Source organism: Leptomonas pyrrhocoris (assembly GCF_001293395.1).
Source record: "Leptomonas pyrrhocoris isolate H10 chromosome Unknown, whole genome shotgun sequence".
In the NCBI taxonomy this organism is placed as follows: domain Eukaryota; phylum Euglenozoa; class Kinetoplastea; order Trypanosomatida; family Trypanosomatidae; genus Leptomonas; species Leptomonas pyrrhocoris.
Genome location: NW_015438360.1, coordinates 1681341 through 1705455, shown reverse-complemented (window position 1 = coordinate 1705455; position 24115 = coordinate 1681341). Strand labels below are relative to the sequence as shown.

Genomic DNA, 24115 nt, shown 5'->3' with positions numbered 1-24115 from the left:
CTTTTGGGAGGAAGTCCAACAAAAAAGCGTAAAACATGGGCTTTTGTTATGCTAGTTATCACTTTCATGTCGCTTTTTACCTTTATTTTTCCCGAGGTGCTTATAGCAACATCCAAATGTGTTTTCTCCTAAACGAATTTTCCTGCTCTAAGCCCTTTTCCTCTTCTACTGCTCTTCTCTTCAAAGCACAGAGCACTACGGAGCTCACCGAGTATTTGATGCGTATCTTCAGTTACACAAATTTAAGGTTTTTATTGTGTATTTATTTGTATCGAATCCTTTTTATTATCTAGGTGTACAAGGAAAGGGAAAGAAAATGTCGGACACCGATTTTACTTGTGTTGTCAACGTTGTGCTTTACTCGTTCTCTGAGGCGACGAATAATTACGACGAGTATGGCCCTGTTAGTTGCGCCGTCATTGGACGCAAAGAAACCACAACATGCACATATAAACTAGGATGCTATCGCGACAACAAGTACATTTGCACCGCTGACATTAAACCAAATAACGATACCGGCGCCCACATCGCGAGGGATGCGGCGTACGTTACTTTTCGTGATGACGCTAGTCATTACTGGTCTCTTCAGTTCAGCACTGAGGACGGTGCGATCGAATTCTGTGCCCAAGTTGTCGTGGCCATGTTCGGAGCTGCAGGGGAGCCGCAGGACAACATCCTTGCGTGCGACATTGCGCAGGGAAAGGAAAGTAAGCAGGTTTTTGTCGGTGATCTGGTGAAGGCTTTCTACCGTGTATGGGTCGTGCAATGCAGCGAGTTGAAAGGCGAACTTCCAAAGCTTGGAAGCCTTCTCGAGAAGGAGTGCGAGGATGCAGTCAAGTTCGCGGCGCCAGCTAATCATCAGGGCGTGACAGCCTCTATGCGCGGATTTGAGGGAATGTCAGTTGGCATGCGAGAGGGCGGGCAGCGTCTGGTAGTTATCCCATTGAAGGCGAAGCGCGGCCGCGGTCCTAATGTACCCATGTGTTTCTACATCGAAGTATCGCGGCGCAAGGACCAGAGAGCAACGACAAAAGCCAGCGCGGGCCGCCCAACGCGAGGCGGTAATGAAGATCTCGCCGCGGCAGGAATCGTTGGTACGAACAACGCTGCAGGTGGGTCATCGCAGCTGCTTGCGATCACCGGAGGTCCTGCTGAACCTTCCGCCACCGCGGCCGCTAACGGCCTCAGCAAAGATCAGTTTTTGCTGGTAGACCGCTTGAGAGACCAGGTATTCACGCTGAATGAGCAATTACGTGACGCTCGGCGAGAGGTTGATAACATGAGCTCTGACCTGAAACGCCAGCGACGTCAGTCGAGCAAGCAGAGTTTAACGAGCGCTCAGATTGAGTACTCGATTGAGCAGCTACTAGCCTCCAGCGAAAGTAAAAAGTCGATTTTGGAAGACAAAAAAGTTCTCATTGGTGAAGCCGAGGCTCGCAACCGCGAGCTAGAGTCAAGGTTGTCCAAGTTTCTGCAGACAATCAAGACCCTTGGAGACGAGGTGCAGGCGGCGGCCGATGAGAGTGCTGGCGAGCGCATCGAGCTGGATCGCCAGCTTGCCGATACGCAGGCGAAAGTTGTGCGACTTGGGAGCGAAATTGACGACGCAAACAGGCATCTACAGGCGCTCAAAAACATGGCGCGGGCGAACGAAATACAACTCAAGGAGGAAAAAACACACCTGACGATGTCTCTGAACGACCACCAAGTCAACACAGAGAAATTGCACACCCTGCAGGAAAACTACGGCGACGAGTCGGCGCAGCGGAAGCTTCTTGAGTCCAAGTTGCTGACGCTGCAGGAGGAGCTTCGCCGCACCCAAGACGACGCCCAGCTCAAGGAGACGCTGACGCAGCAAACAAGAGCGAAGATGGAAAACGACACCACCCATTACAGTCAACTCATCCAGCAGGAGCGGGAACAGGCAGCCATCGAGCTGCGGCAGCTGAAGCAAGATCTGATAGAGGAGCTGACGGCGCGAGGCAGGCAGTACGAGGAGGCCAAGCAACGCATTGCCGTCGAAGCGTACGAGCAGGGAATGGCGCAAGGCGTGGAGGAGGGTCTGACCGACGCCGCAAACGAAGGCGACGTCATCGCGCACGACATGGCGGTGAACGCTCAGAAGTGCAAGGCGGAGGTGGCGGCGCTGCAGGTGCGCTTGCAGTCGAACAAGGCCGCCAACGAAGCAGATGAGCGGCAGTTGCGCTCTCAGTTGGAGTCTGTCCAGAACTCCCTCGCACGTGTGCTGCAGGAGAGCAACGCTCTTGCTTCGCAGCTGGAAGTGGCGCAGTCGGAGCACGCGATCAAGGAGGAGGAGCTGTATCAGCGACTCACGCGGTTCATACACTCTTGCGGCCCGGCGCCGATCAGCCAACCTTGCTTAGCGGCGATGATGCGAGCTGCCGAGACGGGTGGCGACTTCGACCCCTACAGCTTCCAGCAAATGGAGAGCTCCAAGGAGACCCAACAGGCACGGGAGGAGCGCTCTGCCGTGTCGGCGTGGGTGCGTGCAAGTGTGTACAACCAACCAACGCGCATGCCGCCGCTGCGTCCACCGTTTCCGTGCAACGCGTCCAGCAAAGGACCGATGCTCTCGGCGGAGACGATGGGGACAAAAATGCGGCTGAGCAGCGGTGCAGATCGTCGTATGGCGCTTGCTGCCTCCTGGAGCACTTCGACTCCACCGCTGCCCTCAACGCACGCGAAGACAAAGTTCACTGCAAAATCGGATGCAGCGGCGCCAACATCGCCACCTGCGGAGTCTGCCCCGGACGTGGCCGCCCCGTACCCCGACATCCCTTTTCGTTCACCCGCGGCCTCGCCGTGGGACCCACAAGGTGCTGCGCCGCTGACGACGTCGGCGTCGAACTCGCGGGTGCACTTTCCGTCACCAAAGATTCGGTACCACCACAATCTGAGTGAAGAGACCGCCTCTGAGCCGCCAGAGGATCCGTCGTCGTAGTGTCTTGGGTGCTAACCCCCCTGCCCGCACAGACAGAGAGAGAGAAAGGGAGCTGGCATTCTGAGCGCAGTCAACATCGATAGCAACCTTTGTGTTCCTTCTGTGCGCGCTGGTTTGATATTTAGCGGTCAACTTGTCGTCTCTTTTCCCTTTATTCTATTTCGTCTTTTTCTTTATGATTAAGTATCACACTTGCTTTTCTTCTTTTTGCTGAACGCGGATTAACACATGAACGTTGTCCACGTCGCTATTTGCCATGCGCGTTTCCCGTGTGCACACGTCGCGACACTTCTTCGTGCATGTCCTTTGCGTATTTGTCGCTTGTGCAAGCTGCTCAGCGGAACAAGTACTGGGAGCTGGACTTGATGCTTCTTTCTGTATTGTGTGCGTATATTGAGGGGTTTTTCCTCGTTTTCTTTTCTCTCCCAGCGTCGTCTCTCAACAGTTGTTCTAACTGTTTTCTAACCATCTTCGTTTCCTTCCTCTTCATTTCCTTTCTTCTCCTATATTGACTTCTCACAACCCGCTCCCTGCAACTTCGCTTTTTGCGTCGCTTCTACCAAAAAATAACTCTTTTCTTTTTGTCTCGCTCGTGCTAGCTTTGTGACATCATCATGACGACCAAGCGCCGCAATCACGGACGTTCGAAGCCCCCGCACAGCCGCGGCCGCGTCAAGCCGGTCCACTGCTTCAACTGCGGTCGCCTGACGCCCAAGGACAAGGCGGTCGGCCGCTTCGTGGTGCGCCGCATGTTGGATGCCGCTTCTGCCCGCGATGTGGCGGAGGCGTCCCCGGTGTACGGTGCGAACTTCCCCATGCCGAAGCTGTACATGAAGCAGCGCTTCTGCATCGCGTGCGCCATCCACAGCCGCACCGTGCGTGCCCGCCCCGTGGGGGACCGCAAGACGCGCTACACGAAGAAGGTGCCGTACCGCCCGGCCGGCAAGAAGAACTAAGATGATCGTTTCACGAATCACTGATTTAGTGTCTGTTTTATTATTTTGACTCAAAAGAAAAGGAAATCTGTCTGCTTCAAGCAGTGCGACTGTTGCTGCGCCTTTAGATGCGGTTGCATCGCCCGCACGCTGGACTCGAGGAGCCTTTTTTTTTTCTCACGACATACAGCTGCCACGAGAAGAAACAAAAAATACGCCGCACTTCCGGCGTTTTGTTTTCCCATTAGATCTCCTTCTTTCCTAGCGTGTTGTGATTGTATCATTGCCCATCGATTTCTCCGATGCGTCTCTGCCGTGCATCGAAGCGATCGGCCGTTTTTGCGTGGCAACTTCATCCCTCTTTCCCACTACCTTCTCTCTCAATGACTTTTGGCATCAATTGCTTTATTCCTCCCTTTTTTTGTTTTTCGCACCCCTCCCTGCTGCGATCAACGATGCGGACGACGCAACAAATGACCACGATCTTCATAAAAACCCGTGCAACATCCTCAACAATCCCCGATACCTCTCTTGTGTGCGAAGGGAAGGAACTTTCGTAACTGACACATTTCGCTTTTCATGATTCGTCCATTCATTACCTCCTGGTTTTTTCCATCGCGCGCCAGTTTTGTAAGCAGTCTCCCTGCTTTTTAATTATCCCTCAAAAACAATCTGTTTCGACAGACAAACTTACACATATAAAAGAGACCCCCTTTTCAAGATCTAACGAAACTATTTTCCTCGCATATAACCGTGTATACCATAATTAAAGAAAAAAAAACAGAAAACGTCTTTCTGCTGCGTAATCCTTTTCGCTTTCTTCTTTCACCCAAAGGCACACGGCCGCGCTGCTACGACACCATGCGTCGCTCGATTGCCCTTGCGTGCTCTTCTGCCAAAATCATGAGCTTGGCGTCCAAATCCGATGAGGAGATAATCCAGCAGGTGCGGAGCAAGAAGATCGCTTTCTACGGCCTGGAGCAGGCCCTCGCTCCGGACTACGACCGCGCCATCCGCATTCGGCGCGAAATTGTCAAGACGGACATGTGCCCCTCGACGGCGTCTAAGCACCCCTTGGATACACTGCCCTACCAGAACTACAACTGGGAACGTGTGGTGGGTCAGTGCTGCGAGAACATCCTCGGCTATGTGCCCGTCCCGGTGGGCATTGCAGGCCCGCTGATGATGGACGGGAAGGAGGTGGCGCTGCCGATGGCGACGACTGAGGGGGCCCTCGTCGCCAGCACGCACCGCGGCGCTCGTGCCATCAACCTGAGCGGCGGCTGTCGGACCGCGCTGCTGAAGGAGGGCATGACGCGTGCGCCGGTGGTGGAGGTTGACTCCTTCGAGGAGGCCATCGCCGTCTGCCGGTTCTGTGAGGACAACTTTGAGATGTTGAAGGCTGCCTTTGAGTCCACCACTCGCTTCGGCAAGCTGCGGAGCATAAAATGCGCGATGGCGGGGCGCGAGGTCCACATGCGCTTCTCCGCCTTCACCGGGGACGCGATGGGGATGAACATGATCACGAAGGGCTGCGACAAAGCGTTGGGGGTGCTGAAGGAGCACATCCCCTCCATCCGCGTGCTCTCCCTGTCGGGCAACTTCTGCACCGACAAGAAGCCCTCTGCGGTGAACTGGATCGAGGGCCGCGGTAAGTCGGTGGTGGCAGAGGCGGTCATCAAAAAGGACGTGGTGGAGAAGGTGCTGAAGTGCACCGTCGACAACATTGTGAAGCTGAACGTGTCGAAGAACCTGCGTGGGTCGGCGCTGGCCGGCTCCATCGGCGGCTTCAACGCACACGCCGCCAACGTTGTGGCAGCTATGTACATCGCCACCGGCCAGGACCCCGCGCAGGTGGTGGAGTCGTCCACCTGCATGACTTCCATCGACAAAGTTGGAGAGGACATGCTGCTCAGCGTCACCATGCCGAGCATCGAGGTCGGCGCCGTGGGCGGTGGCACGGGTCTGCCCTCACAGCGTGCCATGCTGGAGCTGATGGGGTGCGCGGGGGCCAACGCGGAGAGCCCCGGCGAGAACTCACGCCAGATCGCGCGTGTTGTGGCGGGTGCGGTGATGTGCGGCGAGCTTTCCCTCATGGCCGGCCACGCTGCGGGTCACCTGCTCAGCGCACACATGAAGCTAAACCGCAAGCCTTCTGGTCCCTAAACCCAGAGTGACAACGGCAATAGGAAAGGAGGAGGCTGTGCTATCTTTTTCGTTTTGATAGGCGAGTGGTTCAACACGAATGAATCCTCGCGCCTTGTCCCTGTTACTTCGCTCTTTTTTTTTTCTAAAGCTGTACGGTGTCTCAAGAAAAGGAAAAGGAAAAACATGGAAGAAAACTGGAGAGTCGGTGACACTTTTCGTTTTATCTAACACACAGTTGACAACAATTCAGCGGTGGTGGAGACTCGCAGCGTCACATTGCTCACTTTTTGAAGAGCTGCGTGTGACACCTCCTCTTTGAGTCCGCAAACGCTTCTTTATCCGGCTTGGTTCGGCGCCAACGATCGATGGGCGGAGTTTTTTATTTTTATTTTTGCTTGTTTTGCTTCTCACCTGCGTGTGTTGCTCTCTGGCTCCATCGGCGTTGTAGTGAAGAAGGGAAAAGCAGACATCTGGTGGTGAGGCTAAAGACACGTGCGACAGTAGTTTTCTGAGTGTAACATTTAAGTGCACGATAGAGGTGTGACATCTCGTCACCATAACATTTCTAGTGGGAATCAAAGAGAGAGAGAGAGAGAGAGAGAAAAAGCGGCGTGCGCGCCGCGGAGGGTGCGCGAATCGATTCCATTCTGATAAATATCTGCAACGAGATGATTCAAGAAAAAGCACACGTGCGTTTTCCATGTTTGTAGGCCTCGTATAGGACTCTCAGAGTGGGATGAAGCGATCTTCTCTGCCCCTCTCTGGTTAGCTCTGCGGAATTCGCGAACAACGGACATGAGTGTGGTTCGCATGGCGCGTACTTTCTCATCTTTGCCACAACAACGATAATCGTAAGAATAATAATAATAATCGAACGACGGGAACAGGAAAGGGGGACACAGAAATGCACTCTGAGCTACTCTTCACTTCTCCTTCTCTTTCTCTCTCTCGCTTCAACCTAATTCTCTCCCACACCAAAAAAAAAAGTCAAAAAGAAACCCCACGAAGTTCGCGCGGGGATTTTTTGTCGTTTCCACGTTTCAGGCAAAGTATACTTCGATTGTTGCTCCTCTTCAATTTTTGTCCACTCCACCTGTGCCAGTCGACGAATCATGAACTCCAAGGCTGTGCTGTTTGTGTCCAACATCTCGTCCATCGCCAATGCGCAGTACCTCGAACGCCTCTTCTCCGCTTATGGCGCTGTGGAGAACATGGAACTGTTCGGCGAGGGCCCACACCGGTACGCAAAGGTCACCTACGGCACTGTCGACGACGCCGACACCGCCGTTGCAGCCCTGCACTGCCATTACCAGACGTGCCGCAATCTCCCCATGATTGTGTTGTACTCGAAGGACAGCCCGGCGGTCACGATGTACGGGCACCAGGTGGGCGAGGAGTTTATGAAGGCTGCAGAGGAGAAGCGCCCGCCTCGGCCGATCCCGCTGGACGAGTTTGATAGCAATTTCGAGCGTTGCGGCGTGCAGCCTCCACCGTCGGAGAACGAAATTATCCGCTAAGAGGCGATTCCTACGAGAATTAAGGAACGGTTTTTCTTTGAGACGTTTCTTCGGCGTGTCTGACGACTTGTTGCGGCAGCGCGCTTCTGTTGCTTTTGTTGTACCAGCAACGGGAATTTGAAAGACGGTTTAGGGACGCGTACCGCGCGTCGTTGGGTCTGTTGAGCGTTATCTGTTGTCGTCCACTTTTCGTTTTCCCTGTATCCTCTTGGAAATAAATCTTAACGCGTTTTTTTTTTCTCTTTTACTACGAGCATCTCAGATCTCAGATTCACCCGTTGTGAACTTCTGGTGGCTACAAGTGTGCTTTCTTCCTTGTTTTGAGTATTGTTTGTCGTCTGTTGTCCCGTGAGTCTGTTCTTACTGTTCATTTCCCTCGATCGTTTATCTTCGTTGTTTTTGCGTTTCTAACACAAATAATAAACATAGAAAAGGAAAACAAAACTGACTGGAAGAAAAACGTCGATGCACGGCGTCGCGGCTGCTTTTTTGCGGTTAACGGGAGCGATAGCGCCGTTACGTCTCGTATTATGAACAGTGGCGTGACTCCGCCTACTCCGATGAATGCAAAAAGACGACAACAACTGCACGGTGACCGCAAAGAATTCTCACTGCAGGGTGGATGAGATCGAGGCCTAATCCTTTTTCTTTCCTATCTGCACACCAGCTGCTCGTCACGATGCTCAATGGGGCGCCTCCATTGGTGTCTCTCTACGTAAGCCGTCTCGACCTCTCCCTCTTCTCTTTTTGATTCTTATTTCTTTCCGCCAGAAATTAAGAAAAGTCGTGCCCCTCTTTGTTGCTGTTGGTTGCAGCAGCCATCACTTTCTCTCTCTTCTAGATAGATAGATATAGCACGGCGTCTCTTGGTGGCAGCAGCGACAAAAGAAGGCAGTTTTCAGCTTTACACACGGAAGCTCCCTCTCCCGTTCGGATTGTGTGGAGAGTGTAGGTGTATCTATCCATCACTGCGCATCCGTCAAGAACCGAACCCGCTCGCCACTTTGGCTCCGTAAAAACCACAACTTTCTTTCCCCCCAAAAAAGGTACATTTCTCTACAGCTTAGAAGATGAGCTCCAGCGAGACCCGTGCGGAGCGGCTGCGTCGCGTCAACCGCCATAAGGCGTTGCAGGCCGAACTCGCACGCCAAAAAGAGGAGGAGAACTTTGCTGCGATGCGGGATCGCAAGGTGCGCACGGCCGCTGCGGATGAGGCCCTCGCCGCGGAGTTGGCAGAGCAGCAGCGGCTGGAGTTGAAGGACAAGAAGATGCTTCAGCTCGCCAGTGAGTTCCCGGAGGTGCGTGCACTGCAAGACGAGTTGAACCACGCGTACCTGCGTAAAGGACGTGCCGAGCAGGTCACGGACCGCAGCGCCGCCATCGCGGAGGCGGCCGCCGAGCAGAAGCGCTATCTCGACTACGTAGCTGAGGAAGACCGACGCGCGAAGGAGGAGGAGGAGAAGAAGAAAATGGAGGAGATGGAGCGCTTCCAGCGGCACCAAGAGGCGCAGTTAGAGCTCATCCGCCAACACCGCGAGGCCGCCCTTCAGAAAGCGAAGCAGCGGGAGCAGGAGCGCATCGCGGTGGACGCGGTGGTGGCCCGGGTGCAGGAGCAGGACTTTCTCGACTCCCTCGCCCGCCGCGACAAGCAGCGCAGGATGATGCAGGAGCAGGACGAGTTTGTGCGCCTGCGCCAAGCCATCAAGAAGGCGGAGCAGGACCGGGAGGCGAAGGAGGAGGCCGCCATTCGCGCCTACCTCGATGAGCAGTCCCGTAGGCGCGAGATGAGCGACAAGATGTCACGTGAGCGCGATGCCGTCAAGGCGCGTATCCTCGAAGAGCAGGGCCGGCGCATCGCCGAGGAGGAGCGCAAGAAGATCGAGCTCGAGACGCTGCTTCAGGAGTACTACGAGGAGGAGCGGCTGGTGAAGGAACAAACGCTGCGACAGGCAGAGCAGGCGAGCCGCGACCGCATGGCCGCTGCCATCACCCGCGAGAACCAGCAGCTCATCGAGCAGCGCCGCCTGGCGAGGGAGGCCGAGGCAGCAGAGGAGCTGCGCTTCCGTCAGCAGGCGATGGAGCAGCTGGCCGCCGAGGCAAAACTGGAGCAGTACAACAAGCAGAAGCAGGCGCAACTCAAGCAGCAGATGATTGCCGAGGTGCAGCAGCGGATGGAGGAGCGCCAGCGCTTGAAGGAGAAGGAAAAGGAGCTGGAGCGGCAGGTCGATGCGCAGGCGAGGAAGAGGGAGGAGGAGATTCAGGAGTACATCCGCCGCGCTCGTGCGCAGCTGTTGGCGGAGCACCTGCCAAAGCTCGGCTCGTACGCCCCGGTACGTGCGCTTCGCGAGGAGGAGAAGGCACGGTTCTTCCCGCAGATGAAGCAGGCCAGCCCTCATCCGTAGGCGCCTTTGGTCGTTGCCGACGTAGGAATAAGAAAAGGTCGTCAGTGAGAAGCACGTGCAGATGATGCAGTGACCGTATTCGTTTTTAATTCTTGCCCCAAAGACACCATTTGTTTCTCTGCTTCATCTTGAGAGGGTGCAATGCCGTCCTTTGCTTTCCCTTTCGTTGATTCGTTGAAGATGTTAACCTCTCTGGCTGTGCTGAGCTCTTTCCGCTTGTTTCTGTCTTTTTTTTTTGCGTGTGTTAAATGCCGTATGTACATAGGTCTTGAGGTACCAAGACAGTTTTCCTTCTTGTTTCTCATTTGATAGCCGTTGGTGCTACGGTGTCTTGATCTTTTCTGTTGACATGTATTGTTTACGCCGCCATAAAGAATAACACCTGTGAGAGGAGTTCTTGGTACGGCTTAGGTCGAAGTGTCCCCGCCCTTTTTTCCTTTTCTGTTTTTCAGCGCATTTCGAATCGGCTCTCTCCCTCATTTGAGAGGAGATGCGCCGTTCCCTTGCTCCTGTGCTGTGCCGAGCACACAGAAGGAGCTCCCCCTCGCAGAACTTGTCTGCTCCACACACAAAACAAATATGATGGGTTTATTATTATTATTCTTTTGAAATCCTCACTATCTTTCCTCTTCTCCTTCACTGTTCAATATGCTGCTCTCTTCACTGTTCCTGCTGCCAGCTCGTGCAACGTGGATTTGTAGAAGGTATTTAAAATCTGATGCTTGCTTTTGAGCAGTGCTTCCCCTGTCCGAACATCGAAGCTCTTTCCCACAGAAAGCGCCGTTTTTCTTTTCATCAGCTCTCTCTTGCGTTTTGGCGATAAAGCCGTGACTTGAACGCTTCTCTTCGTCGGGAAAAAGAGGAAAACAATTGGCACAGATGAAGCAACACGCGCGTGAGCGGGCGTGGAAGGCCGCGCCGCTGCCGGCGTCCTTCCACGCCGCCCTCGAGTCCGGCAACTGGCAGCGCGCCCTTCACCTCTACCAACGCCACCCTTACCACACGCCCCCGGCCGACACCTTTGACCTGTTGAAGTCGATCATGCACTACACTGGGGTCGGCGTTGAGGACGTGAAGGCGCGCTTCAACGAGAAGGTGCGCCTCTCCGCCGCCCTGCAGCGGACCAAAGCGGAGGACGTGGAGTGGTCCCTCTTTTGGGAGGCGCTAAACAAAGGCGACGGGGCCACCATCAGTGCCGCCTTCAGGGGCGCTCGTGTGACGACGCCGGTGGCGCAGGTGAGCATGGCGGAGGCGTGTGCGGTGCTGCTGCAGGCCGCTGGGGCTGAGTGGGAGGAAAAGCTTGTCAACAGCGTCCCTTTTGTCACTGTGACGCGCTGCAACCTCCTTGAGATTGCCTTGCTGCAGAAGCGGCCGGATGTGGCGGTGGAGATGCTGCGCAATACGCGGATGTCGCGGGCGGAGCTGATCGCGCTGTGGCCCCTTATATCGCAATGCACGTGGGAGCAAGTGCTGGACATGATCTCCGCCTGCCCCAAGAAGGCTGTGCCCTATCACGAGGCTTTACCGTTTATTCTCAAGCAGGGCTGCAGTCTGCAGAAGCTGTCGGAGCACTTGGAACAGGCCCGCGTCCTGGGCGACGCGGACGTCGTTGCCCCGCTGCTGTCGTACGCCGTGGACGTGGGGGATTGGTCCTACGTGGACCGCTGCGTGGGTCATTTGGTGGACATCGGCAAAATCACGGCGTCCGCCCGCGACGCTTTTGACCACCTGTGTAACCTGCACGGTGCGCAGCAGGTGTGCCGCCGCTTAGCGGAGCACCACGTCGAACTTGCCGACATGACTATCGAAGACTTGGAGTCGCTCATGTTCTGACCTATGTACTGTAATGCGTTTGCAGATACGGTGAAGCACCCCAGCAAAGCGGCGTTTTCCCCCCTTCACAATTTTCTTTCTGTCCCAGAGGAACTGCTTTAGAGTGTTAAGTGTGTAATACAAGAAAATAACAGTACTTCTTTATTCTCCTGCTGTGGTTTCCTGATGCACGTTTTACAAGCAGGCGCATCCTTCGTCGATGCGCGACTTACAGGATGTTGTATCCATTCCAGAGCTCCACCAATTTGAACCCGAACTGCGTCATCTAGGTGGATGCGTGTGTGCGTGCGTGTGTGTCAATGTGTTGCTGCTGGTGTGACGACGATGGCTTCTCCCTTTCACTTTCACTCCTTGTCTGGTCGTTTCTTAATCCGCTGCTGCCACCGTTGCGGAACAACCAAAAAAAAAATAGAGCCTAAAACAACAACACCGAAAAGAAAAACTGCCCATTTGCACACATCGTTTTTTTATATATTTGGGTAACACAAGTCTCTCTACGGCTTTCGTTGTTCTCTCTTCTTCTCTATAGGTACACAGCTCTCTCTCCCGCTTGGCAGTGCTTGCTTCCCATGACGTTGTTCAAGGCGCTGCTTTCTCTGTGCCTCGTCGCACTGGTGGCGACGACGTGCTTTGCGCAGATCGCCGAGGAGGCGGAGATCAACCCGCACCCGGTGCTCTTCGTGTCCAAGACGACGTCGAGTGACGACATCATCCTCGGCAGCTCGGTGGAGGTGGTAGTGACGGTCACGAATCTCGGTCAGAGCCCCGCCTTCGATGTGGAGGTGGTGGATCAGCTGGAGGAGGGCGCCAAGACCTTATCAGTCGCGGCGCTGCCCTACGGTGCTTCGGAGACGCTGCGCTACACCGTCACGCCGCGTGCGCTGGGCAACTACCCCGTCTCCGTTGCGGTGGTCACCTACAACGTGGAGCAGGGCAACGCCGCGACGTCGCATACCGCCCTCAGCAACTTCATCCGCGAGGGCGACGCGTACTTCTATGGCGAGGGCGTCGATGACGAGAGCTTCCGCGGCGTCATCTCCGTCCTCACCCGCGACCGCTACGAGCGTCTGCATGCGCGCTACATCAAGGAGTTCACGGCGTACATCTTCCTAGGCGCCATCCCTGCGCTGTTCCCCTACGTGTTGTACCGCGTGAAGCAGAGTGAGGTGGATGCCCTGCTGCGCCGTACCAAGGGAGGCAAGTAAGGAGACAAGATGGCTTCACGGGAGCAGGAAAAACACCAGCCACAAAATAATCTAGAAAGATGCACTAGAGAGCTGAAGGCCAAGTGAAGCTGCTCGAACGAGAGAGCGACGGCTGCTGTGGGGGGCGTGCCGCGGCTATGCGATGGCGGTCGGCAACGGTCAATGGCCAATCGTTTCCTTCGTTAGGCAGCGGCTAGTCGGTAGGAGGAGGAAGAGGGTCTGCCGCTCCGCAGACCACGCCGCAACGTATTCTCTTTATTTTCTGCTCCCTCTTTGTTTCGCGGTGTTTTTTTTTTGTTTTGTTTTCGCATCTGTCATAGGCGCACTCCATCCCATACGCACTCACGGTTTTGTTCTGTTCTGGGCTTTTACTAACAGCTTTCGTGCGTGTCCGTGCAAGGAGTGCAGAGCCTGACCCCTTTTTTTTTGAAGGTGGAGGGGGCCGTAGAAAAAGGGTGTTTAAGGGTCTTTTCTGGAATGCAATTGTTTCCGTGAGAAATCTGTCGCTGTGTTCTTGTTTTTTTTTTCAAATTGGAGGACGAACGGCGTTGTGGCAGCGATGTCGCTACGTCGTTTTTTGATCGTTGCTCTTCTTTTTGCAGCGCTGGTGTATTCGTGTCCTTTGTGTTTGCGTGTGTGTGTGTGTGTGTGTGTTGTGGGAGAAAACAAAAAGCGATGGGTGTCCTCTCTCTCCCTCTCTGTGTCGCTTTGTGGTGGTGTTTTCTTTTGTTGTTGTTTCCGTACTATTAACTTCACTAATGGTTCTAAAAAGAAAAAGGGAAGGCACTTGCTTATCGTTTAATGGGTCCCACGTGTCTACGTTGGATAGCCGCGTAGCGCCATTCGTGACGCGAAACAACGCAGAGGCTGGCGTCGTTGCGGCCGCACTTCTGCTCTCCGGCCACGTGAAACACGCAAACACATCGCGACGTGCTGGGTGTCTGCGCTAGTTTCCGTAAAACAAACGTGGCTTCTTTCGTGGGAGGTCCCGTCCCCACAAAAAATGGAAAAGTTGAATCGTTGTTTGCCCACCAACACTCGACAAAACGTTGCCGAGGAGCTTTGAGGCGTGCTCAAATGCGTTACCGTGCGCTGCTCATGCTGCCGTCTCCTTCTTCACAGAACACTCGTACTTTTATTTCTTCCACGTCTCCTCTCACGCTTCTGTTGCCGCACGTCGTCTTTTGACAATTGTCGTTCGTATTGTATTGCATTTTTTTTCCGTCTTTTAACTGTCTCCCACTCGGCGTCGTTTTTCCTATCCGTTCACTGACGCCCAACCTTACCCATTTCGCAGCGACTGGTGACTCTTTCGAGGGAACCCCGTCCAGTACACGACATACCGTTTTTGCGATCTCTTTTTTTTTCCTGCTGTCTTGTCCTTCACGTCTTCAACGAAAAGAAAACGCGTCCACTGCCCTCAAGTATTCTTCGTTCAAAGTCAGCTTGCCAAATCACATCTGAAAGAAAAGTAGTCTCTTTTTTTTTGGTTTCGACTCCCAAACGAAGTACACACACACACACGCACGCAACGCCGCTTACACAATTGCACTATCGAAAGTGAAGAAGTGCGCTTTTCATTAAAGGAAACACACACTCCTTAAACAGGCAGCTACAGAAGGGAAAAAAAAGAGTCACATCAACAGCAATGTCAACTACTATGTCTGTTGAGGCGGAAAGCATGGTGACGGTGATGCTGTCATCCGACGACTCCGACCCGTCCTCGCCGTGTGACCAGTTCGAGCAAAGCTTCTCCTCCATCGCCAGCTCTGTTGGGCCACTCTTCACGCCGCGCACAGACAGTTTAGTGGTGAAGGGGAGCAACATATTCGTCGAGTCGTCCGAGGACGAGGGGGATGAGGAGGAGGACGAGTTCAACGACGGCGCAGAGGAGACGCCGACGACGCTGGCGGAGCGGGAGCGCCAGGAGCGCCGCAGCTGCCTCCGCTACGGCCCCACTCGCGCCGACCGCAGTCACGACCGCCAGTGCATCACGGCGGCGCATCAGAACTCGCTGAACAAGTCCATTCTGCGCCTGTCGAAGGAGGCGATGGTGGGTCGGAAGGATCACCAAATCATGCTGCGTCAACTCATCAGCGTGGCCTACTACCGCGACCCACACCGCGTGGCAAACCGGCAGCTATGGCGCAAGATCATGGCCGCCATCGGCAAAGAGTACTACGGCTCTAAGGCCATTTTCTCGCTCTCTCCGGACCCATACGAGAGTGTCATCGCAAAGCTGTCGTCGATGATGCTGTGGGACGGCAACATTCGCCAATGGGCCTACGGTTACTGCGATGCGGAGATGACGCGCCGCCGCAACGCGCAGGTAGAGACGCTGTCGAAGCTTCAGGAGTCCGGCAAGCTGTTCTTGTAAAAACAAGCAAACGAGAAAAACGACGAGGAAAGGAGAATCCAAGCGTTCTTTCCTGGCAAGCAATCTGGAACGTTGGGGCCGTCGCATTGGGGTAGGATAAGGTTTAAAGGAAGCAAAGGTGCAACGAGAGGTGTAAAAGAGGACTTGAAATGCGTGCTGCGTATGCGTGCGCTGCGGCGCACACCATCTCTCGTATCGCTGCGTCTTCCTTTACGGCAAACGAGAAAGAAGAAGAGACCGCAACTGAAAGCGCGTTGCCGCGCACCACCGCCTCTTTTTTTTTCCATTTCCCTACTTCACCACCAGCACAGAATTGCAAGGCCCTACCCTTTTCTCGTTCTTCTTTTCCTGTTCAGCATACATACTTTCTTCATTTTTATTCTCCACAGTAGACGTGATTTCTCGATGTGGTGTGCGTTGCGAGGCACGCGTGTCGAGCGGGAGACAGAAGAAAATGCAAAATAGTCGAACCGCACCCATCTGCTGCGCGACGGACACGCGAGCGCTAGCAGCACGGCCGCAATGCGGCACGTAAAACACGAAAGCTATTTTCTTTTCTTTTTCTTTAGAGGAAGCGTCAACACACTGTTTTTGTTTTTCCCCTTTGTTTATTATTTTTGGTTTTGTCAGGCGTGGACAAGAAAAGCCCCTCTTTTTCTCTTCTTGAAGATAATCGGAGTCGAGGGCGGTAGGAAGAAAAATTCAAAGAAAAAGTGTAAATCGAACGAAGCAGCCGATGAAAACAACAAACAAGCAAAACAAACAAAAAATCCCACCACCACAACAGGCGGAGGAGCAGAGTATAAAAACGTAAAAAGAACAAAAAGCCACAACAAAAAAAATGAGATCTTTCTTCTTTATCTTCTCTTCGACTCAGAAAAACAAATTCAAGAAAAGGGGAATAGAATTTCTGAGACCTTTTTTTTTTTGGGGGGGGGGGTTAGATGAACACTCGAATTCTGCGTTGGTCGGCCTTCATATATATATATATGGATATTATCCTATGCATAAGTATAGCTGTTAACTTAACTTGGCATGTTGAGTTTTTTTTTATCCTTTTTTTAGGTGAGATCTGCTTATATATATAATGGTAGTGGGCGGTCAGCTGTGTCGTAGTGGTTCAAAGGGAAGAGAAGCACTCGCACACACATGTAGCATCGTTTGCATGCAACAGAACGTATATGCCACGATGTCCGTCTCAGGGGACTAAAACGTGTACCGCGAAGGAGGAAGGAAAAGAGGGTTCAAAAGGGTTTGATGCCGTTCTTCGTGTGGGGGAGCTGCATTACTTTATTTGCTCCTTCCCTTTGCGGCGTCTCTTTCCGCGCAACGTTGCTACACACTCTTTGTGCACTACGACGCTCTCCGCCATTTTTTCTTTTCTATTTCTTTTCTCTTTTTGTTTTTCTCTTGTTGCCTTTTTCCCTCATTTCACCGCCTATTTTTTTTTCCTGGGCGAGCGAGTTGTGATGGTGACTTCGCAAAAACGTTTGTGATAACGAGCCCTTTTCTCTTCTTCTCTGAAACACAGGCAGAAGCTGATGCATGGGTAGATGACCTCTGTAAGGAGCAGCCAGTCAACCTGTGCACCTGCACTTTCGCGCGTCTTTGTTTTCAATTGGTAGCCGCGTGCTTGTGAGACCTTTTTTTTTTTAAATGAACTCAAAGGAAAGACGTGAAGAGGAAAGAGATTGATTTCTGGTGCGGGCATTGGGGACGAGTGCTCTCTTTCAGTGGAAGCGGACGGAGCTCAGCAATGAGTGAAAATAAAGAACGATACGAAAAAAGCTCTTTAGTCCCAAGAAGCGACACCTCATTCCTTTTGCTCGTCGGCAGTGTGAACCGCTTCCACATGCAAAGGTAATTTGCTTCTGGAAAACACACACACGCACGCACGCATGAAAAAAAAAAAACAAGCAACGTCATCAACACGAGCAACTCATGTCGTCCTCATTGTGCTTTCCGACAAGTTTGTGCAGAATCATCTTTTCCTTCTCTCTCTCGCCAGACAAAATGTGTGAGTTTATAACGTAATTTTCTTTTAAGTGCTCTCTTCCTTCAGTTTACAAGTGGGCTCCAGGAGAGGGTTTGAAATTACACCGCAGAAGAACAATAAAATTATGTTTCTTTTTTCTTTTTCATTTTTAGGTATTGACAGTGTTGAGTCGTTGATGTGAGGAAAGTAATTGATATGTTAAAAAGAGTTTTTTCTTTCCTTCTCTTGCCGCGGTTGTATGCTCGTGTTCCACCAAAAACAAAAAAAGGAAACAGCAAAAAGAAAAGAAGATGACAGTGGAGCGACACATCAATGGGCGACGAACACCATTCTTTCAAACGGTTCGCAGAAGTTACGACACGTACACAGGCCTTCTTTTTTTCTCTTTTCTCTTTTCTAGTGTTTTTCCACTAAGATTACTTCCCTTTTTTTTTTTGTATGCGTGGAACGAGACCCGACCTGCAGAAATACCTGACGAGGGAATAAAGATCCGTCTCAACACAAAATGGAGCTGCTGGGCGCAGCGACATGAAGAGCGAAAACAATCGTACTGCTAGCTGGATTATGATCGTCGCATGCACCGCCGCCAAACATAACAGTTTTTTTCCCTTCGTTCTTGTTTCGTGCTTTATATATATATTTGCGTTGATTTATCCTATGATTTTATTGGGTTGATGCTTCTGCTAAGATTTAAGATTTCTTTTTTTCCTTTTTTTTCTTTTTATGCATTCGTCCACGTCTGATGTCTTCACAGCGCCCGCTCAAACCAGAGCAAACGTCAAATTATTGGAAAAAAAGAATGAGGTAGTGGTTGATGTGTCACCTATGCGTAAATCAACCGGCCTTCTCTACTTGCTCTCCAGGTTTGCCGTGTGTGTGTGTGTGTGTGTAAGAGTGTGTGAATGCGATATTCCTGCGGTAATAAAAAATTGGCTTTGCTGCGAAGAGGGAAGTGTTCTTTTTTCCTCGCAATTGAATTCTTCCTGATGTTGGAATACCCCTCCACCCTTTTTTTTCTGGCGTTACAAAGAAAAAAATGCCCGACGCCGTTCTGTGAAATCGGCCTCGTTGTTTGTTTCTTTCCTTTCTGCTGTTGGTCTTCCGTATTGTCATGTGTTTTCGCTGCGTGGTGTAATGTGCGCGCGGCGTCACACGCGGGTTTCTTCAACGCGTGTGTGAGTCGCACGGGATCAGCAATGAAGGCGGATCAAAGGAGCAAGAGCTCACCGTCGTCTTGATGGTGAGTGCTTCTGAAAGCGCTGCTTTTCTCTTGCCTTTTATTTTTCCACGCTTCACAACCTTTTATCCTACTTCCGTGTCTGGGACATATGCGCGCCAATGTCGCCAACGATCTTTGTACGCATTCGATTGTTATTAGTTCTCATTCTTTTTATTTTGTTTTTGTTTTGGCGTTGCTGGACCGAAGTTGCCTCTCTCTGCTTTTTACACATTCATCAGCATGCACACGAGTGAACAACAAAAAAAAACCCCGTTGCTGCTTCCGGTAAACCTCCTCTTGCTGGCGGTGGCTGCTCTCTGCCGTGCACCGCGTCGCAGCACAGTCTCTCTCTCTCTCTTCCCTCTTTGTGGGCTCCGCGTAGATAGCTGTCCTCGTATATGTTAACGTGATCGTGCTGGACAGCTGCCTACAATGTGGGTAAGCAGTAACAACCCCAAAAACCAAACGAAAGAGACACTTGGTTACCCCTCTTCAACAAGGCATGTGTGCGTTGCTTGTATTCATTGTTTGTGCTTTCTTCCAGCAGCTCCCCCTTTTTCGATGACACACATTTGTGCTGCAAGCTTTCAGGGCCGCAACTGGCGCTTCTCTTTTCTTTTTGTGGGTGTGTGTGTTGCTTTCGCCGTCGTAGAGAGTGGATTTCTCATTTTTCCTTTCAAAACAGTAATAGTCATATTAACAAACAATGCCAAAGAAAGAATGATGAAGGCGTGATACTTAGCGGTGTGGCACCTGAGCCGGACGCTTGACTGCGCACTTCCTCTTCACGGCGTTGCTACACTTCTGTCAGTTAGTGCGCATAGAAGGCGTCTAGCGGTTTTTATTTCGGTTTCACAAAGCTGATTAGGAGCAGCAACGCTGACGAGATTATGCTAGCGCAACTGTGGAGAAAAGTGTGGTCATGCTTCCGCGATAGGTTTTTCTCTTTTTTTTTTTGCTTGAAGAGGTGCATTCTTTTTTCTTTTTTCTTTGTTGTTTTCAATCGATTCGCCGCCAACTGTATATAAAATGCTTCCTCAAGGACGAAGGCAGCAGGAAAACGTTCAATGTGAGCCACGGGAGAGTTTGGATGTATCTCAGGTGCTTGAGAGAGGTCGGTGAATCTGTCAAAAGCAATCAGCGTAACGCGTTGTGTTCGGCCATCACGGGCGAAAATAATGAAGGGACTCGCACGCAAAGTTATTCTTCCTTGGTAATGATTGCGCTTCTTTGTTTTTCTTCTATGCGTCTCAGTTTTTTAAGTGGTGCCATTCATAAGCAGATAAACACGGAAAAAGGGCCAGTAATTTATATATATTGGAAAATATCTCTTACGTATGATGGTTCCCGTCGCTTTCTCTATTCTTGACATCTGAGGCTCGTCAAAACAAAAAACCCAGAGAACCTCCATGCACCGCACAAAGGGTTTGCGCGCCACACAGTCCGTGTAGGGAAACAGCTACTGTTTTTCTCGGTGGTAGTTTCGCCCTTTTCCAGTCTCGACTTTTGGCGGACTGGAGAAGGAGTGCTTCGTGGTACAAGTGGGCAACGCCGAGTTCCTCTTCGGTGCCGCGGCGCCATCTCGCAGAGAGGCGCCCGGTGGAAGGCAACAACCGGGGCATGGGTAATGCAGGGACGTCCGCAAAATGTATTCCTGCCATTATACCCTGCAGCAGCAACACCAAAGAAGATGGATTGGCGTTGCTTTTGTTTGCGCGATGTACACGAACCGCAGAGCAGCATTTCTGATATGTCATTTTCTTTCCTTTGTCAGCATACATTTTTCTTTCCTTCTCTCCGCTCTGTCTGCTCTTCTTCGTTGCCTATTCTCTGGAATCGCACGCCGACGGGTTATCTTCCATCATGCGCATCGCTTCACATGTTCGTGGTTTTGCCGTGTGTTTTCTCCACCACGTAAAACTTTTGATTTCACTTCGCCGCAAAAGCAGGAAGAATTTCTCTCGGATTCTCTTTTATAATACGGTGTCGGTAATCGCCTTTCCCTTTTTGCGAGTGTGTGCGCGCTAACGTGGGCCATCTCGCAGAACTCGGGAGTTGTTGCTGAATCGCAAGCTGCCTCTTTTTTTTCTGGGTTATTAATCGAGCTTATTCGAGCTCGGCGTCTGGCCTTATTTTGTTGAGCGTTGCAAGAAAGAAAAACTCAAGAAAATTAATACGAAAACGTTTCGACGTTGCTTCTTCATGATGAAGTCTTTGGCTCCTGAGATGGCGGCCACGTACGACCCGAAGTCGGTGGAGGCTGGGTGGTATCAGTGGTGGGAGAAGTCTGGCTTCTTTCGGCCCGCCTCCGACACCAATCCGGAGACGACGGCCAAGCCGTTTGTGATTGTCGCCCCGCCACCGAACGTCACAGGTTTCCTGCACCTCGGCCACGCCCTGACCGGCGCCGTGCAGGACTGCCTCACCCGCTTCCACCGTATGAAAGGCTACAACGCGCTCTACGTGCCCGGCACCGACCACGCCGGCATCGCCACGCAGGTCGTGGTCGAGCGCCGCGTGATGAAGATGGAGGGCAAGACGCGCCACCAACTGGGCCGCGAGGAGTTCATGAAGCGCCTGTGGCACTTCAAGGAGAACCACGCTGGCATGATCACGAAGCAGTTCCGCGAGATTGGCATCTCCCCCGACTGGACGCGGGAGCGCTTCACGATGGACGCGCAGTCGTCCGCGGCGGTGCTGGAGGCGTTCGTGCGTCTCGACGAGGACGGCCTGGTGCACCGCGACACCCGCCTGGTGAACTGGTGCTGCACCCTGCAGAGCGCCATCTCCGACCTTGAGGTGGAGTTCATGGAGGTGCCCAAGTCGGCGAAGGTGTCGATCCCCGGCTACGACCGCAAGGTGGACATGGGCACCCTCACCCACGTCGCCTACAAGCTGTCGGACAGCGACGACGAGATTGTCATCGCAACGACGCGGCCGGAGACGCTGCTGGGCGATACCGCCGTCGCCGTGCACCCCGACGACGAACGCTACAAGAAATTCCACGGCAAGAGCCTCAAGTGCCCTTTCCGCGATGCCACCATTCCCATCGTGCTGGACGCGACACTGGTGGACATGAACTTCGGCACCGGTGCCGTGAAGATCACCCCGGCGCACGACCCGAACGATTTTGAGTCCGGCCGGCGCCACAACCTGCCGCGGCTCGTCATGATGGACCTCCACGGCAACGTCACGATGGAGCCCTTCACAGGTATGCACCGCTTCGACTGCCGTCGCGAGATTGTGAAGAAGCTGGACGAGATGGGCCTACTGCGCGGCGTGGAGCCGTACGAGTACCGCGTCGGCCGGTGCACCCGCACTGGCGACATCGTGGAGCCGATGCTGATGCCGCAGTGGTTCGTGGACTGCTCCGACATGGCCCGCCGCGCCGTCGAGGCGGTGCGCAACGGGGAGCTCCGCCTCTACCCCGCCTCACACGAGAGTGTGTGGTTCCACTGGCTGGAGAACATCAAGCCGTGGTGCGTATCGCGGCAGCTCTGGTGGGGTCACCGCATCCCTGCCTACAAGGTCGTGAACGCCCTCCCATCTGATCACGCCGACCCGTGGGTGGTGGCTCGCAACCTGGACGAGGCGAAGACGAAGGCCAAGGCGAAGTTCAACTTGACGGATGAGCAGCTGGCGACGGCGGAGTTCGAGCAGGACCCGGACGTGCTGGACACGTGGTTCAGCTCCGGTCTCTGGCCCTTCTCCACCATCGGCTGGCCGAACGACTCGGACGACATGAAGCGCTTCTTCCCGAACACGCTGATGGAGACGGGACACGACATTATCTTCTTCTGGGTGGCGCGCATGGTGATGCTGTCGCTGCACCTCACCGGCAAGCTGCCCTACAAGGAGGTCTTCTTCCACGCCATGGTGCGCGACAAGAACGGCGAGAAGATGTCCAAGTCAAAGGGCAACGTCATCGACCCCCTCTACGTCATCCACGGTGTGTCGCTGGAGACGCTGAACGAGACGGTGCGCAGCGGCAACCTGAGCGACAAGGAGGTGGAGAAGGCGATCAAGCAGCAGAAGGAGTTCTTCCCGGACGGCATCCCGGAGTGCGGCAGCGACGCCCTCCGCTTCGGTCTGCTTTCCTACACCCAGTCGGGCCGCAGCGTGAACCTGGACATTCAGCGCATTGTCGCCTACCGCCAGTTCGGCAACAAGCTGTGGAACGTCGTGCGCTACGTGCTCTACCACGCCCTCGGCACCGAGTACGTGCCGAGCAAGCAGCAGTTCGACCCCGCCGCGGACGCCGCCGCCCTGCCGTTGGAGTGCCGCTGGATTCTTTCGCGCCTCGACGTGGCGATCAGCGAGGCCACGCAGGGCATGTCAGTGGGTCTGTACGACTTCGCCATGGCCACCAACGCCGTCTACCGCTTCTGGCTCTACGAGCTGTGTGATGTGTTTCTCGAGCTGACGAAGCCGACGATCCAGAGCGGCAGCGACAAGAAGCAGCTCGTGCAGGATGTGCTGCTCTACGTCGTCGAGGTAGGACTGCGCCTGCTGCACCCCATGATGCCCTTCGTGACGGAGGAGCTCTGGCACCGTCTGCCAAACTACAGCACCTTCGCTCATGAGACAATCATGCTAGCCCCTTATCCGGAGGCGAGCGGGTGGGCGAGCGGCGAGGTCGACGCAGCCATGTCGATCGTCCTCGACGTGGTGCACAACGTGCGCTCGACCAAGGCGTCGTACTCGCTGACAAACAAGCACAAGCCGGCGGTGTGGATTACCGCCCACACCCCCGAGCTGCGCGAGCTCTTCGCGGCGCAGACGCAGATGGTGTCCACACTCGGTGTCGTGGGCGAGGTGACGGTGGTCGCCCCGGCGGAGGAGGCGGCGGCCGTCCCGAAGGGCTGCGGCTTCTCCGTCGTGACGAAGGAGGTTGGTGTGAACATGATGCTAATGGGCTTCATCGACGTGGACAAGGAGGTGGCGAAGGTGGAGAAGCAGCTGGCAGGTCTGACGAAGCAGATCGAGGGCACCAAGAAGAAGATGTCCATTCCGAACTACGAGACGAAGGTACCAGGGGAGATTCGCGCTGCCAACGCTGAGAAGCTGCACACCCTCGAGACGCAGGAGACGCAACTGCGCGATGGTCTGGAGAAGATGCGCAACCTAAAACAATAATGTTGAAAAAGACGTGACTGACTATCTTCTACTGAATGCTTTCAGTTTTCCGATGCTTTAAAGCACCCGTATCACTCTTCTCTCCTTACCTGTTCAATTAATGGGGGTGTATATATATAGAAAGCTTTCCTAATTAATAGCCGTGAAATAAAAGTTGTGAGGTGTGTCGTAATTTGAGTAATGTGCTGTGTGTGTGTGTGTGTGTGTGTGTGTTTAACTATGCCCCAATGCGAAGATGCAGGTGTGAGAGAGACTCAGAGAGCAGAACACTTGACGTGGGGCTATTCCTCTGTCTTGTGTTTGCCTTCTCTGTTCGCTCGTTGTATCAAGCTCACAGTGGCACCATTGTTGGTTTCCGCGTCTACCCGATATATAGTTTCTAACG

General features: G+C 53.3%; 9 protein-coding genes across 10 annotated transcripts; all 9 read left to right on the top strand.

Annotated features, from left to right (window-relative positions):
- Positions 1–185: 185 nt before the first annotated feature.
- On the top strand, positions 186–2962 carry ABB37_03073 (hypothetical protein; the record flags this gene model as incomplete). Its single annotated transcript, XM_015800282.1, has 1 exon — positions 186–2962. The coding sequence occupies exon 1, from the start codon at positions 317–319 to the stop codon at positions 2960–2962; it is 2646 nt and encodes an 881-aa protein (XP_015661884.1). The 5' UTR covers positions 186–316.
- Positions 2963–3560: 598 nt separating this feature from the next.
- ABB37_03072 (putative ribosomal protein S26) lies at positions 3561–3918 on the top strand (the record flags this gene model as incomplete). Its single annotated transcript, XM_015800281.1, has 1 exon — positions 3561–3918. Exon 1 carries the CDS (start codon positions 3577–3579, stop codon positions 3916–3918), a length of 342 nt encoding a protein of 113 aa, XP_015661883.1. The 5' UTR covers positions 3561–3576.
- Positions 3919–4439: 521 nt separating this feature from the next.
- ABB37_03071 (putative mitochondrial 3-hydroxy-3-methylglutaryl-CoA reductase) lies at positions 4440–6063 on the top strand (the record flags this gene model as incomplete). 2 transcript variants are annotated; one of them, XM_015800280.1, is made up of 1 exon in its annotated part: positions 4440–6063. In XM_015800280.1, the coding sequence occupies exon 1, from the start codon at positions 4759–4761 to the stop codon at positions 6061–6063; it is 1305 nt and encodes a 434-aa protein (XP_015661882.1). In that variant the 5' UTR covers positions 4440–4758. The 2 variants fall into 2 exon arrangements, with proteins under 2 accessions (XP_015661882.1, XP_015661881.1); XM_015800279.1 differs by having other exon boundaries at positions 4445–6063.
- Positions 6064–7031: 968 nt separating this feature from the next.
- Positions 7032–7562, top strand: ABB37_03070 (hypothetical protein; the record flags this gene model as incomplete). Its single annotated transcript, XM_015800278.1, has 1 exon — positions 7032–7562. The coding sequence occupies exon 1, from the start codon at positions 7158–7160 to the stop codon at positions 7560–7562; it is 405 nt and encodes a 134-aa protein (XP_015661880.1). The 5' UTR covers positions 7032–7157.
- A 770-nt stretch (positions 7563–8332) lies between these two features.
- ABB37_03069 (hypothetical protein) lies at positions 8333–9964 on the top strand (the record flags this gene model as incomplete). The annotated part of the gene is made up of 1 exon (XM_015800277.1): positions 8333–9964. Exon 1 carries the CDS (start codon positions 8633–8635, stop codon positions 9962–9964), a length of 1332 nt encoding a protein of 443 aa, XP_015661879.1. The 5' UTR covers positions 8333–8632.
- A 678-nt stretch (positions 9965–10642) lies between these two features.
- Positions 10643–11797, top strand: ABB37_03068 (hypothetical protein; the record flags this gene model as incomplete). The annotated part of the gene is made up of 1 exon (XM_015800276.1): positions 10643–11797. Exon 1 carries the CDS (start codon positions 10844–10846, stop codon positions 11795–11797), a length of 954 nt encoding a protein of 317 aa, XP_015661878.1. The 5' UTR covers positions 10643–10843.
- A 436-nt stretch (positions 11798–12233) lies between these two features.
- On the top strand, positions 12234–13002 carry ABB37_03067 (putative mitochondrial hypothetical protein; the record flags this gene model as incomplete). The annotated part of the gene is made up of 1 exon (XM_015800275.1): positions 12234–13002. Exon 1 carries the CDS (start codon positions 12367–12369, stop codon positions 13000–13002), a length of 636 nt encoding a protein of 211 aa, XP_015661877.1. The 5' UTR covers positions 12234–12366.
- Positions 13003–14298: 1296 nt separating this feature from the next.
- On the top strand, positions 14299–15379 carry ABB37_03066 (hypothetical protein; the record flags this gene model as incomplete). Its single annotated transcript, XM_015800274.1, has 1 exon — positions 14299–15379. The coding sequence occupies exon 1, from the start codon at positions 14651–14653 to the stop codon at positions 15377–15379; it is 729 nt and encodes a 242-aa protein (XP_015661876.1). The 5' UTR covers positions 14299–14650.
- Positions 15380–20539: 5160 nt separating this feature from the next.
- Positions 20540–23730, top strand: ABB37_03065 (putative Valyl-tRNA synthetase; the record flags this gene model as incomplete). The annotated part of the gene is made up of 1 exon (XM_015800273.1): positions 20540–23730. Exon 1 carries the CDS (start codon positions 20797–20799, stop codon positions 23728–23730), a length of 2934 nt encoding a protein of 977 aa, XP_015661875.1. The 5' UTR covers positions 20540–20796.
- Positions 23731–24115: the final 385 nt, after the last annotated feature.